Raw genomic sequence first — 13,855 nt, 5'->3', positions numbered from 1 at the left:
AGGGTTGTTGAGAATTTGTGATGGGGCACATGGTCGAAAGGTGAGGGACCCAATGGGCACCATGGCGAGACTAAACGAAGCGGCTGACATTGAGTTGACCAGAACTGACCAGGAGAAGATAAAATGTTTGAGCCTGTGAATTGGTCTATTTTGCTGCTGACTTTATGGATGGCCTGTCCTTATTTGACTTGCATGGATGTGAACTCCAGGTTCCAATTGGAATGAAGATTCTTCATATCAAAGAATGTGCTTGTCTCCTCAGAACACTGGGTTGATGAGATAAGTGGGCAATATAGAAATTGGAAACCCAACATAGAGTAAAGGCATAAGTGGCTGGCTTACAAACTTTCATAGGTGAGGGAATATATATTGATAGGATTATAGAATTACAGTATAAGTGTTCATATAACTGCAGTTGTTAAATATAGAATATTTTGTTTTGTTCACCTTTAGGATATTATATTTAAATGAGGCTGGCACATTTTTAGTTGTATGTATTACTTTTTATCCTGTTAAGATGTAAATATGATTTTACTTTTGTCTTTGTTTTAAAAATTATGTATAGCTAAAGAGTTGTGTAAAAGTGTCAAGTTGACAAGGAACAGTGACATAATTTCATTCCCAACTTGATCAATGAAGTGTAGGAGTGGAATTTTGCCTCTGAATCAGGTTTCAGCTTGATGACCTCATTTGGAGGCATGGCCCAGATAAATGGCTTGCTGGAGGCTGGCTCCGCCCTCTCTCTGCTTCACCTTCCTGCTGGCGAGAAATGCTGCTCCGTTTGCTAGAGTCCTGTGATGCCACTATAGCCACTGGATCCACAGGACTTTGCACCCACCAGCTGGTGATGTTCCTGCATTTTACATCATTGTATATGGCTGTGTGAGTCTGAAGAGAGATTTATGGACTAGCAAGGGACTTATGGAGTTGATCTAGTTTGAGCTGGGATGTTTGCTTAATATATAATTACTTTTTAATATAAAGTTCCCTCTTACACATAAAAAACAAAACAACTGTGAAACCAAACTTACAGATATATAATCAAGTAATCACTATAACCAATTGCAGAAAGCTTATACACAGGACACTTGATGGTAACATGTGTGAAGATTTTATGCAATATTTTATAGGTGCAAAGGAAGTGCAGAGCTGGGCTTATTAATTAATTGGCTTAAGGTCTCAGCTGTCTAGTTCAGGAATTGTCTAAGACTGGGCTTATTGCTTGTCAGGTGTTCCGGGAGGCGTCTTCTCATTCTTCCCTCACTGATTGGCTCACTACATCTCAGATGCTTTCTACTCTCAGGTGAATGCATTTCTTATGCAACCTTTTGTCTTGGCTTTTTGAAAGGACAGGTTGAGAGATTTCCCCTGAAAAGTTCTGAGGACTTAATGTTGACCTCAAATTTGATGGGTCTGCAGTGAGGGCCTTCGCTTGAAATTGACGAGGCCTTTGCTTATAAATGCAGCCAATTACAAAGAGGTGAAAGAAAGAAAGAAAAGAGAAAATGTAAGAGAGGCAAGAAGAGAGAAGAAACAGAGAGGAGGTAAGGAAACTCCTAGGTGAGCTGTGTCTTGGGTGAGACAGTTATAGAGCTGTACCGTGGGGATGAGGTTGGGCAGAGAGGGCCGAGAGGGAGCCTGCCCTGCATAGCTTATAATCAGGGTCTGCGTGGCAGAGAGAAGGGCCTTCTTGCTTGCACAGCCAAGAGGAGTTGCGAGAGCTGTCTTGCACCGAGGAGGGGAGGAATTTGCTCTCCACTTTCAGACTTTGCTGTCACTATTTTTGAGCCTGATCTCAAGTTGTCCCCTGTGGAGCCTGATCCTACATTGTAACCTTTTACTTCACTGCTAAACCGCTCAATTGTAAGTATAGTCTGAGTTGTTGCTGTCTGAGATAATGAATAAATCCTTAAAAGAGAAATTTTTAAGAAGTGAATTATTAAGAATCATTATCTTGCTGACACACTTTCCAAATTCTTAAGTAAGTGCTCATAAGGGGAACAGCAAAGATCCCACCAACCCTAAGGGCTCCCGATAGCAAGGGCTTTACTTACCTTCAAATGTGAAGTTGAATTCTTGGCTATATTTAAAACAGGAGCTGTTGGGAATTTGAACTCTGCACTTGTAGGGCCCCAAATCACCATCTTTTGAGATGGTTATGTTAGAAATCTTGAGTTGACCTGCTTCAACTTCAGTTTTCAAGTGATCCTGGCCCCGAAACAAAGAGTAGTTGAGTGGTTGGGATATTTTCTTGGTGAAGCAAGTCAGAGATACATGTTGACCCTTTGTTATCACACTGCTTTCCATGTTCAACCGGGGTGGAGAGGCTCCTGGAAAACAAACAACAAAACTAGAGTCCTAGTTCATATCCCATGATCATAACCCATGGTCTTCCAGTCACGTTATCGTGTGTGGATGTGATAGGGGCACTCTCTTTGTAGATTATGTGATTGCATACATAGAAAACCCCAACTTGATAATGAAATTGGTGGAATTAATTGAAAAATTTGACAAGATGGCATAGTGTAAGAGACCATTGACTTTTGTATGCCACCTTATCAAATTTTTATGTTAATGAAGAGAACTCTGAAAAAAACCAAAAACATTTACAATAACCACTTAAAAGATGACGTACTTAGGAGTCCACTGAACGGGAGAAACAAAAGACTTATACAAAGAAAACTACAAAATACTACTATCAAAAGAGACTTACATAAATGGATGAAAGCTTCATGTTCATGGATATGAAGACTTAATATTGTGGAAATGTCAATATTACTGAAAACAATCTATAAGTATAATACAATTCTGATTCAAATCCCAACATTATTCTTAAAATAAATGGAAAAGTGACACCAACTTTATATGGAAAGGAAAGAAACTCAGGTTAAGCAAAATACGACTAAAATCCAAAAACAAAGTAGGAAGCCTCTCAGTCTCTGATTTCAAGACCTATTACACAGCCCTGGGGATCAAGACAACTTGTTTTTGGTACAATAGATATGTATACTAATGGGTCAGAGCAAAGACCCCAGAAATAAAACCAATACCTACAGACACCTGAATTGTTTGTTTGTTTGATTGGTTTGGTTTTTTTGCATTTTTTTATATAGGGCTAAGGCACATTAAATGGGAACAGGACAATCTTTTCAACAAATAGTGCAGGGGAAATTGGATTTCCATCTGCAACGAATGAATCATGATCCAAACCTCACACAATATACAAAAATGAACTCAAGATAGATTAAAGACTTAAATATAAACCCTAGAACTATAAAGATTATCAATGAAAAACAGGGACAAACTTAAAGACCTAGTACAAGGCATAAACATTAGCAAACAGCATGAAACACATCCATGCTACAGAAGACAAAATAGAGGACTGGAATATCCTAAAAATATGACATTTATATATATTGAAGATTTTATCAAAAGAGAACTCACAGACTGAGAAGAATTTTTGGCAATGATATACCAGATAAAGATATAACCTTGAAAATCTATAGAAAACTGTAACCCTTTAATAAAAAACACATGAATAATCCAATTTAAAAATTGACAGAAGACATGAATAGACAACTCACCAATTTCAGAACTGCAGATTGCAGAATTGTACAGTCATGATGGAAAACATTTTGGTGCTTTCTTTTTTTTTAATTTTTTAATCATTTTATTAAGGGCTCTTACAACTCATCACAATCCATACATACATCAATTGTGTAAACCACATTTGTACATTCATTGCCCTCATCATTCTCAAAACATTTCTTGTCCACTTAAGCCCCCAGCATTAGGTCCTCATTTCCCCCCCCCTCCCCACTTCCCCCTCCCTCATGAGGGTGCTTTCTTACATAAATAGAAAAACCACTTAATCAGTATCAAGAGAGAGAAAAGCAACTTCTGACAGCTGGGAACTAGCCTGGCTTGAAACCGACCCATAAATCATACCTGGGTTTCTGCTACTGCTGAACATAAACAAATTCATAGACCACCAACAAATCCATAGGCCCCCAACCAGACAAGGCAAATCTATGGCCCTGACAGAGTAAGGCAATAATAAGACTACGACTATCTTTGAACATAGATAAAAACATACATACTGTTCAAACCACAAAAAGTCAAACATTCCCATATACTTGCTATTATGAGGGACTGCTGTGGGTTTTTGTTTTGTTTTTTTTTAAACCAATCATAGCTTGAGCCTTGCTCTATTCTTACCTTCTAGATCAAAATTAATAAGATACGCAATCACAGAGTTACTCCTATTTCCTGAAAGAATCGGATTCAGAGCAATGCCTGTTTCTTTGATTCTTCCTCCAAATCACCTAATTCAAGTTCAAGTCCCTTAAGTCCTTCCTAAGGCCCTCTTGCTGAGATGTCGCAGGGTGGTGTGTTGCTACTGTGAGCTGGGTCAGTTAGCAGTGGCGAGTTCGAGGCTGATGGCAGAGACCTCCATGGCCGAGACGCATCCTCTGGCACAGAGTGGGTCTGAAGGGCTCATTACTTGCAAGGCCAAGAGGGGTTCAGAAGGCTGCTGTGCACGGGCGTAGGGGGGCATGTGCTCTTTCCTTCTGGGTTGCTTTCCAAACTTCGCCTACATACTTCCTGATCGTGATCCCTCCCCAGTCGCAGTCGATCCTGATCCCAAGTTGCGCCTTGTTATTTCCCTAACAGCTGACTTAACTTGAAGTACAGTGCGTGAGTTGTGAGGGATGTTGCAATGGATTGTTTAGCCCAGCAGAGAAACAGAGTGCTGGGGGAAGGGTGAGGGAGGGTGGCTACTGTCAAAGTTGGTAGAAAGTTTGGAGCGCGGAGGTGTGTCTGACTGCCGCCTCTTGTGAAATCAACCTAGTGCTGATTTCAATTCTTGCTCTTCTTCCCGGAGTTAGACTTCAGGCCACACTAGAACTTCCCACCTCTCCATCCCATTTGGCACACCGTGGCCTGAGATGCTATCCAGACAATGCAAGGACACCTTGTCCTCGCATCTCAGTTCGTGGGTTTGTAGTTAAGGATTGCATGTACATCTAAGCCCTATCCTAATGGAATACAGTTTCCCGGGGAGCTGATTGTAGAATGAGGATAAGAACACAGAGCCCCAGGTTCCTGTTCTTTTTGCAGGGCCTGGCACCGAGTCCAGCAGGAACCCGACCACTAGAAAGTATCATCCACTGGGTATTGCCCTAGAAACCTTATCCATCAAATTCCAGTGCCAGGCTTCAAGTCCCCTTTCCTTTCTTCACATAGCTTTTACAGTTATGGTTCCTATTAATTTTTTATTCCACACTGACTTATGATCATTTAGAACACTGGTTCTCAACCTGTGGGTTGTGACTCCTTTAAGGGTCAAACAACCCTTTCACAGGGGTCACCCGATTCATAACAGTAGGAAAATGACAGTTATGAAGTAGCAACAAAAATAATTTTATGATTGGGGGTCACCACAACATGAGGAACTGTATTAAAGGGTCATGTCTTCAGGAAGGTCGAGAACCACTGATTTGGAAGAACCGTGGCATCCCCTAAAACCTACTGGGAACGTTTCCATTGGTAGTTTTGTGAACTTTTCTCTAGGAAAATATTCAGTGTTATCATTAGATTTTTAAGAGGGTCATTGCCTACAAAGTTAAGCGTCATTGGTTTAGATCATGCTGTCCAATAGTACTTTCCAACATGATAAAAATGTTCTATGTCTGTATTGTCCAATATAGCCACCTCAAGCTACACATGCCAATGAAGCACTCAAAAAGCTTCAGGAACTGAGTTTTTATTTCATATAATATTAACTCAATTGAATTTCAATTTAAGTAGTCGTATGTAAGTAGTGACTATCACATAAGACAATACAGACCCCAATAAATCCACCTTAGCTATAAAGATTAACATAAACTAAAATTCAAAGGATAAAAAAAATATAGCATGCTAATGGTAGTAAAAAGAAAGCAGGAGTAACAATATTAATTTATTAGAAAATATACATCAAAGTAAAAAACATAAGGAGAGACAAAAAGGTTATTGTAGAATCATGAAACTTTCCACTGAACAATGGGTCAAAACTGTAATTAGTGTATATGCACCAAATGAAAGACTTTCAATATATATAAGTCAAATTCTTATAAAAAATGAAGGGACAGGGCGCGGGGAGGGAGGGGAAAAATGAGGACCTAATGTCGGGGGTTTGAATGGAGAGAAAATGTTTTGAGAAACGATGTACAAATGCGCTTTACACAATTGATGTGTGTATGGATTGGGATAACAGTTGTATGAGCCCCTAATAAAATGTTAAAAAAAAAAGTGCTTTACACAATTGATGTATGTATGGATTGTGATAAGAGTTGCATGAGCCTCTAATAAAACGATTAAAAAATAAATCAACTAAAAAAAAAAATGAAGGGACAAATAGACAATAATAGAGCAACGCCAAGCGAATTCAACACTTCCCTTTGGGGCAAAGATTAATCAACTAGAAAGTAGATCAGTAGCAATACGGAGGAACCACACAAGTACTGAACTTGATCTCTTAGACATATGCAGACACTGCACTCAGCAAAAGCGCATTTTACATTCTTCTCTAGTGCGCTTAGCACCTACTCCAGACAGATCACATCGTAGGCCATAAAGAAGTATCAGTAAATTCAAGACCACTGAGATACTACAAACCATTTTTTCAGATCACAATGCTCTAAAATTAGAAATCAACCATAGGACAGTCAACCCCCAAAGTCAAATACATGGAAATTAAACAACAATATACTTAAAAACCACAAGGTAACTTAAGAAATAAAAAACACAATTAAAAAATTCCTTAACGACAAAATAATAATTGATAAACTATCAAGGGTTCATGAGGGAGCTTCCCTCATGAGGAGCTGATGCCAGGGGCTTACATGGAGAGCAAATGTTTTGAGAATGATGAGGGTAACAAATGTACAAATGTGCTTTATATAATTGATGTATATATGGATTGTGATAAGAGTTGTATAAGCCCCCAATAAAATGATATTTTTAAATTCCTTGAAAAAATAAGAACAAAAATATATCAAAATCTCTGGGATATGACAAAAGCAGTACTCAGAGGGCAGTTTATAGCAATAACTGCACACATCAAAAAGGAAGAAATAAAATAAGCACCTGTGATAGGTTTATTGTGCCAACTAGGCCAATAGGAACATGTAGGTGGATTTAATCAGGTCACAGAGTGATTGGAGGACGACCAAAATAAATAAAGGTGGCGGCATCCCATCCCCCTCTTGCTCCCTGGTGATCTGACCAGCGTGCTACTGCTTTAGCTAGTCCTCTGCCTCAAGTTGTGTGCTACACTACTGTTGGCCAAGCCAACCTGTGGTTCCTGTTGCTAGAGCTTGAGGCTCCTTTGAGACCTGCTTCATCATGCTGGTTTCTGCTTGAAATGGGTGACGTTACAGCAGACCCAGTTGAGACACAGAAAAAAATGTTTCAACAAATTTGAAAATCTAGAAGAAATGGATACGTTTCTAGAAATGAATTATCTAACTACATTACCACAGACTGATGTAGAACATCTCAACAAGCCTATAACATGAGAGATATAGAGCTAGTAAAAACAAACCAACTCCTAACATCAAGAAGTCTGTCACTAGATGGTTTACTGGGAATTCTCCCAAGCATGTAGAGAAGAGTTAACACCAATCCTACAGGAGCGATTTCACAATATGTAAATGGACAATATACTACCAAACTCATCTTATGGAGCAACTATAGCCCTGATACCTAAGCTAGGGAAAACCATCACCAGAATTGAAAATGATAGACCAATATCTTTGATTAATATAGATGCTCAAATTGCCAACAAAATCTAGCTAACAGAATTCAACAAAGCATTAAAAAAAAAATACATCGTGACCTGTGGGATTCATACCAGATATACAAAGATTGATTTAAGATTAGAAAAACAACCAATGCAACCCACCATTTAAACAAAATAAAGAACAATATGATTATATCAATCAGTGTAGAAAAGGCATTTGATAGAATTCAACATCCAATCTTGCAAAGAGCACTCAAAAAGGAATAGAAAGGAAATTCCTCAATATAATAAAGGCTATATATGTGAATAGCAATGGCTGGCTTCTCATTTAGTGGAGAGAAGTTGAAAACTTCCCTTTGAAAGGGAACCAGACAGTGTTACCCTTTATCACAACTTTTATTTAATATAGTCCTGGAAGACTTAACTAGAGATATTAGACGTCAAAGAATATTAAAAGCATCCACATTGGCACAGAAGAAACAAAACTCTTTATTTGCAGAATATATATATATATATATATATATATATATATATATCACCTCAAAGATTCAATTAAAAATTGCTGGAATTAATTGAACATTTTGGCAGTGTGGCAGGCTATAAGATGAACATAGAGAAAGCAAGTGGATTCTTGTATATTAAAGAAGATGATACCGAAAGGAAATAATAAGAACAATACCATTTACAATAACTACCTGAAAGATAAAATATCTAGGAATACATATTACCAGAGAAACAAAAGACTTATACAAAGAAAATGATCGAACATGTCTTCTATAAGAAACCAAAGAGGAGCAATGCCCCATGCTCTTGTATAAGAAGACTAAATTTAGTGAAGATATCAATGCGACCAAGAAACTTCATAATTTCAATGCAATTCAATCCAAATCCCAGCATAATTCTTTAAAAAAAAACCAAAAACCTAGCTACCAACTTTATGTAGAAAGGAAAGAAACCCAGGATAAACAAAATACTATTAAAAAACAAAATAGGAGACATTTCTCTCCCGACTTTAAAACCTATTATCTAGCCACAGTAATTAAAACAGCTTGGTACTGGTACATGATAGACATGACGACCAATGGATTAGAAATACCTTCAGACACCTGGTCATGGATAAAAGACTAAAATACATTAAGTGGGGAAAAGAGCTTTTTCTTGCTGGGAAAATTGGGTCTCCACCTAGAAAGGATAGAAACGACTCATACTTCACGCCACGTACAAAGATGAATTCAAGATAGATTAATGACCTAAGTATAAACCATAAAACCATAAAGACCATCAATGAGAAAATAGAGACAAACTTAAAGGCCTTATTACAAGGGATAGACACATGACTGAACACAATGACAAATACTCCAAGAAGAAAAATAAAGAAAGGACTGGGCCTTCCAAAGGATGATATTTGTGCACATCAAAAGACTTCATGAAAACGTTAAAAGAGAACCCATAAATTGGGAAAAATACTTACCAATGATATACCAGAGCTAATTTTTAAAAAATCTATAGAAAACTACAACACTTTAATAATAAAAATTAAAATAACCCAACTTTTAAATTGGGCACAAGACATGAGTAGACAATTTGCTAAAGATGACATCCAGGCAACTAACAAGCATATGAAGAAATGAGAAATCATTAGCAATATGAGAAATACAAATTAAAACAACAATGAGATGCCACCTCACACTGATCCTCTTAGCAAAACTTTAAAAAAAAAACCCAGAAACTAATAAATGGCGGAGAAGATGTGAAGAGATTAGAGCATGCATACATCATTGGTGAGATTGTAGAATTGTACATCCACTGTGGTAATCAGTATGGCCCTTCCTTAAAAAAAATGTAAATAGTATGATCCTTTGCATATCTCCTAAAGGAAAAAAGACCACAATAGGAACAGACATATGCCCACCTATGTTTATTGCAGGAATTTCTATAGTACCAAAAAGATGGAAACAATAAAAAATTCAGACTATCGAGGAATGGATAAACAAACTCTAGTACAGTCACGCGAGGGATTATGATGCAATATTATGTCCATTCTAAAGAAAGGTACACAACGAGGATTTGGAAATTATCAAACAACGTGATAACCATAGGAAACATTTTAACTTTGACCTCTCATCATGAGTTTGGTTGTCAGTTTACTAACGAGCTGATTCTGGTCAGCATGAGATGCTGGTAGTGCTAGGGCTGCCAACTGGCTTACATAGCTCTGTTTAAAGACGACTGATGATGGCAGCATGGCTCCAAACATGCCATTGATGTACGGGTTGTTCTAAGAGCTGTAAGAGCCCCCCATAAAATGATCTTAAAAACAAATAAGTAAATAACAAAACCAGTTTTAACACAACCAAGTCTGTTAAACATTTTAATATATGGACAAAATGGGAGAACATTTTGCTTAGCAAAGTTAGTCACTCTCATAAATATAAAGATTTTATGACACCATTATTATAAAGGAGAATAAAGAAAGGGAAAGGGTAAGAGTTTAAAGGGACCAGGGTGGGGGCAGGGAGAGGAACAAGCAGGAAACTGGAAGGAAGAAGGATGGGAAAAAAAAAAACAACGAACAACCACACCTATGGGGGTATTCATGGGATTCTGTTACTGATTTGATGAGCTAGACTGTGTAGCCACATAGAACGTTTTCCTTTGAAATTATTATATTCCACAAACCAAAAGGAAATATTTAAGATAAAAACAATAAATAAATAATTAAGTTACCCCCACCCCCGCCCCCCGGTGAGGGAGAAGGGTCACAACCTTAAAAAAGCTCCTGAGACGTCAGACAGTGTATAAGACATGACAATATGATAATAATTTATACATTATCAAGGGTTCATGAGGTGGGGAGGGAGGGGGAAATGAGGAGCTGATACCAAGGGCTCAAGTAGAAAGCACATGTTTTGAGAACGATGATGGCAACAAATGTACAAATGTGCTTGACACAATGGATGAATGGATGGATTGTGATAAGAGTTGTATGAGCCCCCAATAAAATGATTTAATAAAAAAAAAAGCTCTGATTCCTACTCCATCAGATCTAGACATTGATGTGAGTGGCTATAAAAGGAGGACAGGTGAAACTGAAGTGGACTTGGATCCTTTAACGAGCTTATTTTTAAATAAATAAATAAATAAATAAAGCGAGAAGACCTACAGAATCACTGAAATAGTTGATCAGAAAGTCAGGACCCTGATGCTTGAAGACTCGGCTGAGTGTCACCTGTTACCTGAAATCTTCACATATTACTCCTCCTCTCCCAGGAGTTCATTATCAAGGTCACCTTCACCAATGCATGCATGCGCTGAGAAACTTGGAGTGGGGCAATGAGAGAGAAAAAATAGAAGTACTACATTGTGGCTGCGTAGGAGGAATACTGTCGGATGGGGACCCTGGTTTACGGGCATTACACGAAGATGGTAGGGAATTCCACACGGATTCCAGAGTGTCTCCATCTTCAGAGAAAAAGTAATTTTTATGTACATGATGGGACTTGTGGAGTAAAGTATCTAGAAAAGATCTCGATAATCCATTAAATTGTTGATATAAAATGTTTTATTTAAGGACACCAGATGATCATTATGTGAAACAAACAAAAAAACACCTGGAAAGTGAAATGAAAGATTGCGTTTCTAAGAATAATGATCTTGGTGTTATGCTACCTGGCCTCTTGAGTAAGTGCTGGAAAGGGGAGCAGACATCTCAATGGAACAGAAAAAGGCCCCACAAACCACAGGGCTTGAGCTAACAAGGCTTTTACATACCTGTGAACACGAGCTTGAACTCAGCACTGTACTTGACTGTTGAGCAGTTGTTAACCTGGACTTTGCATTTGTAGGGACCCAAATCGTGGTCTTCAGAGACGCTGAGGTTAAAACTCTTGGATCTACCTTTTGCAATTTCAGATTTCAGGTGACGCTCACCCAGATACAAAGAGTAGTTTTGGGGTGTCTCATACTTTTCCATGATGGAGCAAGTCAGAGACACCCGTTGACCCTTTTTCACCATGCATGGTTTCACGACCAATTTGGGTAGCGGACATTCTGGAAAACAGACAGCAAAGCATGAAGTCCTTGTTAAGACCCTGATAATAACGCAGTGGTCTTCCAGCCACATTATTGTGTGTCGAGGCGGAAGGGCCACCCCATTCTTGGAACCCTTCCCTATTTGAAGCTCTGATCAGTATGTGAGTCAGGCTCACGGCCTGCAGAGGCTCCTTAAGTGGGTGATGAGTGGGCGGATGAACAACTTCGTGTTTCCCCGTCTTGCCACTGAGAGCCTGCGTGAAGTGGGCACTCTTCACACTGGCTGTGCTGGCTTCCTCGAGGAGATGGGCTGACCGCGGGGCTGCAACAATAGGCTCTGGCCTGGGGACAATTGTGAGGATGGCACAGGACTGGGCAGTGTGTCCCTCTGTTCTGCAGAGGGTTCCCTCTGAGTCAGCTCCTGCCGGCGGGAAGGGGCCTGGCTACAAACTGATCTGTGATCCACAACGAGGCTTGCACATGCACGGATACGTAGGTCAACAACCAGACACGGCCCATCTATGGCCTTGACACAGCAAGACCAAAAGGAGAGTGCATTACTTTCTTTACACACAGATAAAAACATGCATATTGTCCAAATCACAAAAAGAGTCAAGCACAACCACACACTTGCTATTAGGAGGGACTGGATTAAAAAAAAATTGTAGCTTTAGCTATGTACAAAGACCTAGAATTAGAAAACTAAAAAGGAAAAATAATGCTCAGCAAATCTTAAACTAAAAAGGAAAAATATGCTCAGCAAACAGAAAGAACTCAAGAAAAAATTCAAACCTTGAGCTGTGATATCGAACGATTCTATGGGCAAAAGATTGACTGATGCAGGAAGCATCAAAAGACGATGGAAAGAACACAGACTCACTGTACCAAGAAGAACTAGGACATCCCACCATTGCAGGAGGCAATGATTAAGAACCAATGCCACTGATGGAAGAAGTTCAAGCTGTACCGAACCAAAATCAAACTGACTGCCATCAAGCCCACTCTGACTCACGGTGACTCTGTGGGACAGAGCAGACCTGCCCCTGTAGGTTTCTGAGATGGCAACTCTGAATGGGAGTACAAAGCATTAGCTGCACTGAAAGCATTAGCCACAAACAAGGCTCCAGGAATTGAAGGACTACCAATTGAAATGTTTCAACAAGCTGATGAAGACCTGGACGTGTCAAGAAATTTGAAAGACGGCTACATGGCCAACTGACTGAGCGAGTTCTGTATGTGTGGCCATTCCACAGAAAGGTGACCCAACAGAAGGCTCAAATGATAGAACAGTACCACTGATATCACATGCAAGTAAAATTTTCCTGAAGATCATCCAACAAAGGTTGCAGCAGTACATTGACCGGGAGCTGCCAGAGGTTCAGGCCGGATTCAGAAGAGGACTTGGGACATGAGTTATCATTGCTGATGTCAGAAAGATCTTGGATATTGAAAAAGGAAACCAAAGAAGACTTGAATTGTGGTGCTGGGGAAGAATACCGAAAGTACCCGGACTGCTAAAAGGACTGACCTATCTGTCTTAGGAGAAGCATGGCCAGAGTGCTCCTTAGAGGCAAGAATGGCAAGACTTTGTCTTATCTAGTTTGGATGTGTTTTCAGGAGAGAGCAGTCCCCGGAGAAGGGCATCCTGTTTAACGGTCAGGTAGCGGGGCAGTGAAGCAGAGGAAGGCCCTCAGGAGATGGAGGGACACTGTGGCTGCGACAATGGGCTCAGGCGCAGGAACAATTGTGAGGACGGCGCAGTGTTTCCTTCTGTTGTGCGTAAGGTCGCTATGGATCAGGACCGACTTGAGGACCCCTACCAACGACCACATGGACGGCCGGTTAACAGGGCTGTTACTTAACAGGATGCACCAACCGCTAATGCCAAATTGAAAAAACTGAATATTTTTACCAAGTTCTGCAATCTGAAATTGATCCAGCCTGTAATCGAGAAGCATTGGTGATTACTGGTGACTGGAATGGAAAAGTTATGAACAAAGATAATGCAGTAATTGGGAAATATGATGGAAAAGACAC

At 39.5% G+C, this 13,855-nt stretch overlaps 1 protein-coding gene across 2 annotated transcripts in view; it reads right to left on the bottom strand.

Annotated features, from left to right (window-relative positions):
- Positions 1-13,855, bottom strand: part of MILR1 (mast cell immunoglobulin like receptor 1) — a 39,424-nt gene that overhangs the window by 21,193 nt on the left and 4,376 nt on the right. For both annotated transcript variants that reach the window (XM_045299921.1, XM_045299922.1), the window contains exons 2-3: positions 11,558-11,836; positions 2,055-2,330 (exon numbers count right to left, since the gene is read on the bottom strand). In XM_045299921.1, coding sequence (XP_045155856.1) covers positions 2,055-2,330; positions 11,558-11,836 — 555 coding nt within the window. The remainder of the gene's footprint in view (positions 1-2,054; positions 2,331-11,557; positions 11,837-13,855) is intronic.

The sequence above is a fragment of the Echinops telfairi genome, unplaced genomic scaffold (assembly GCF_000313985.2).
Source record: "Echinops telfairi isolate 266 unplaced genomic scaffold, ASM31398v2 ScPeMD7_7458;HRSCAF=8496, whole genome shotgun sequence".
Taxonomy (NCBI): domain Eukaryota; kingdom Metazoa; phylum Chordata; class Mammalia; order Afrosoricida; family Tenrecidae; genus Echinops; species Echinops telfairi.
Note: the sequence above shows the minus strand (reverse complement) of the source record. Positions and strands in the feature narration are given on the sequence as shown.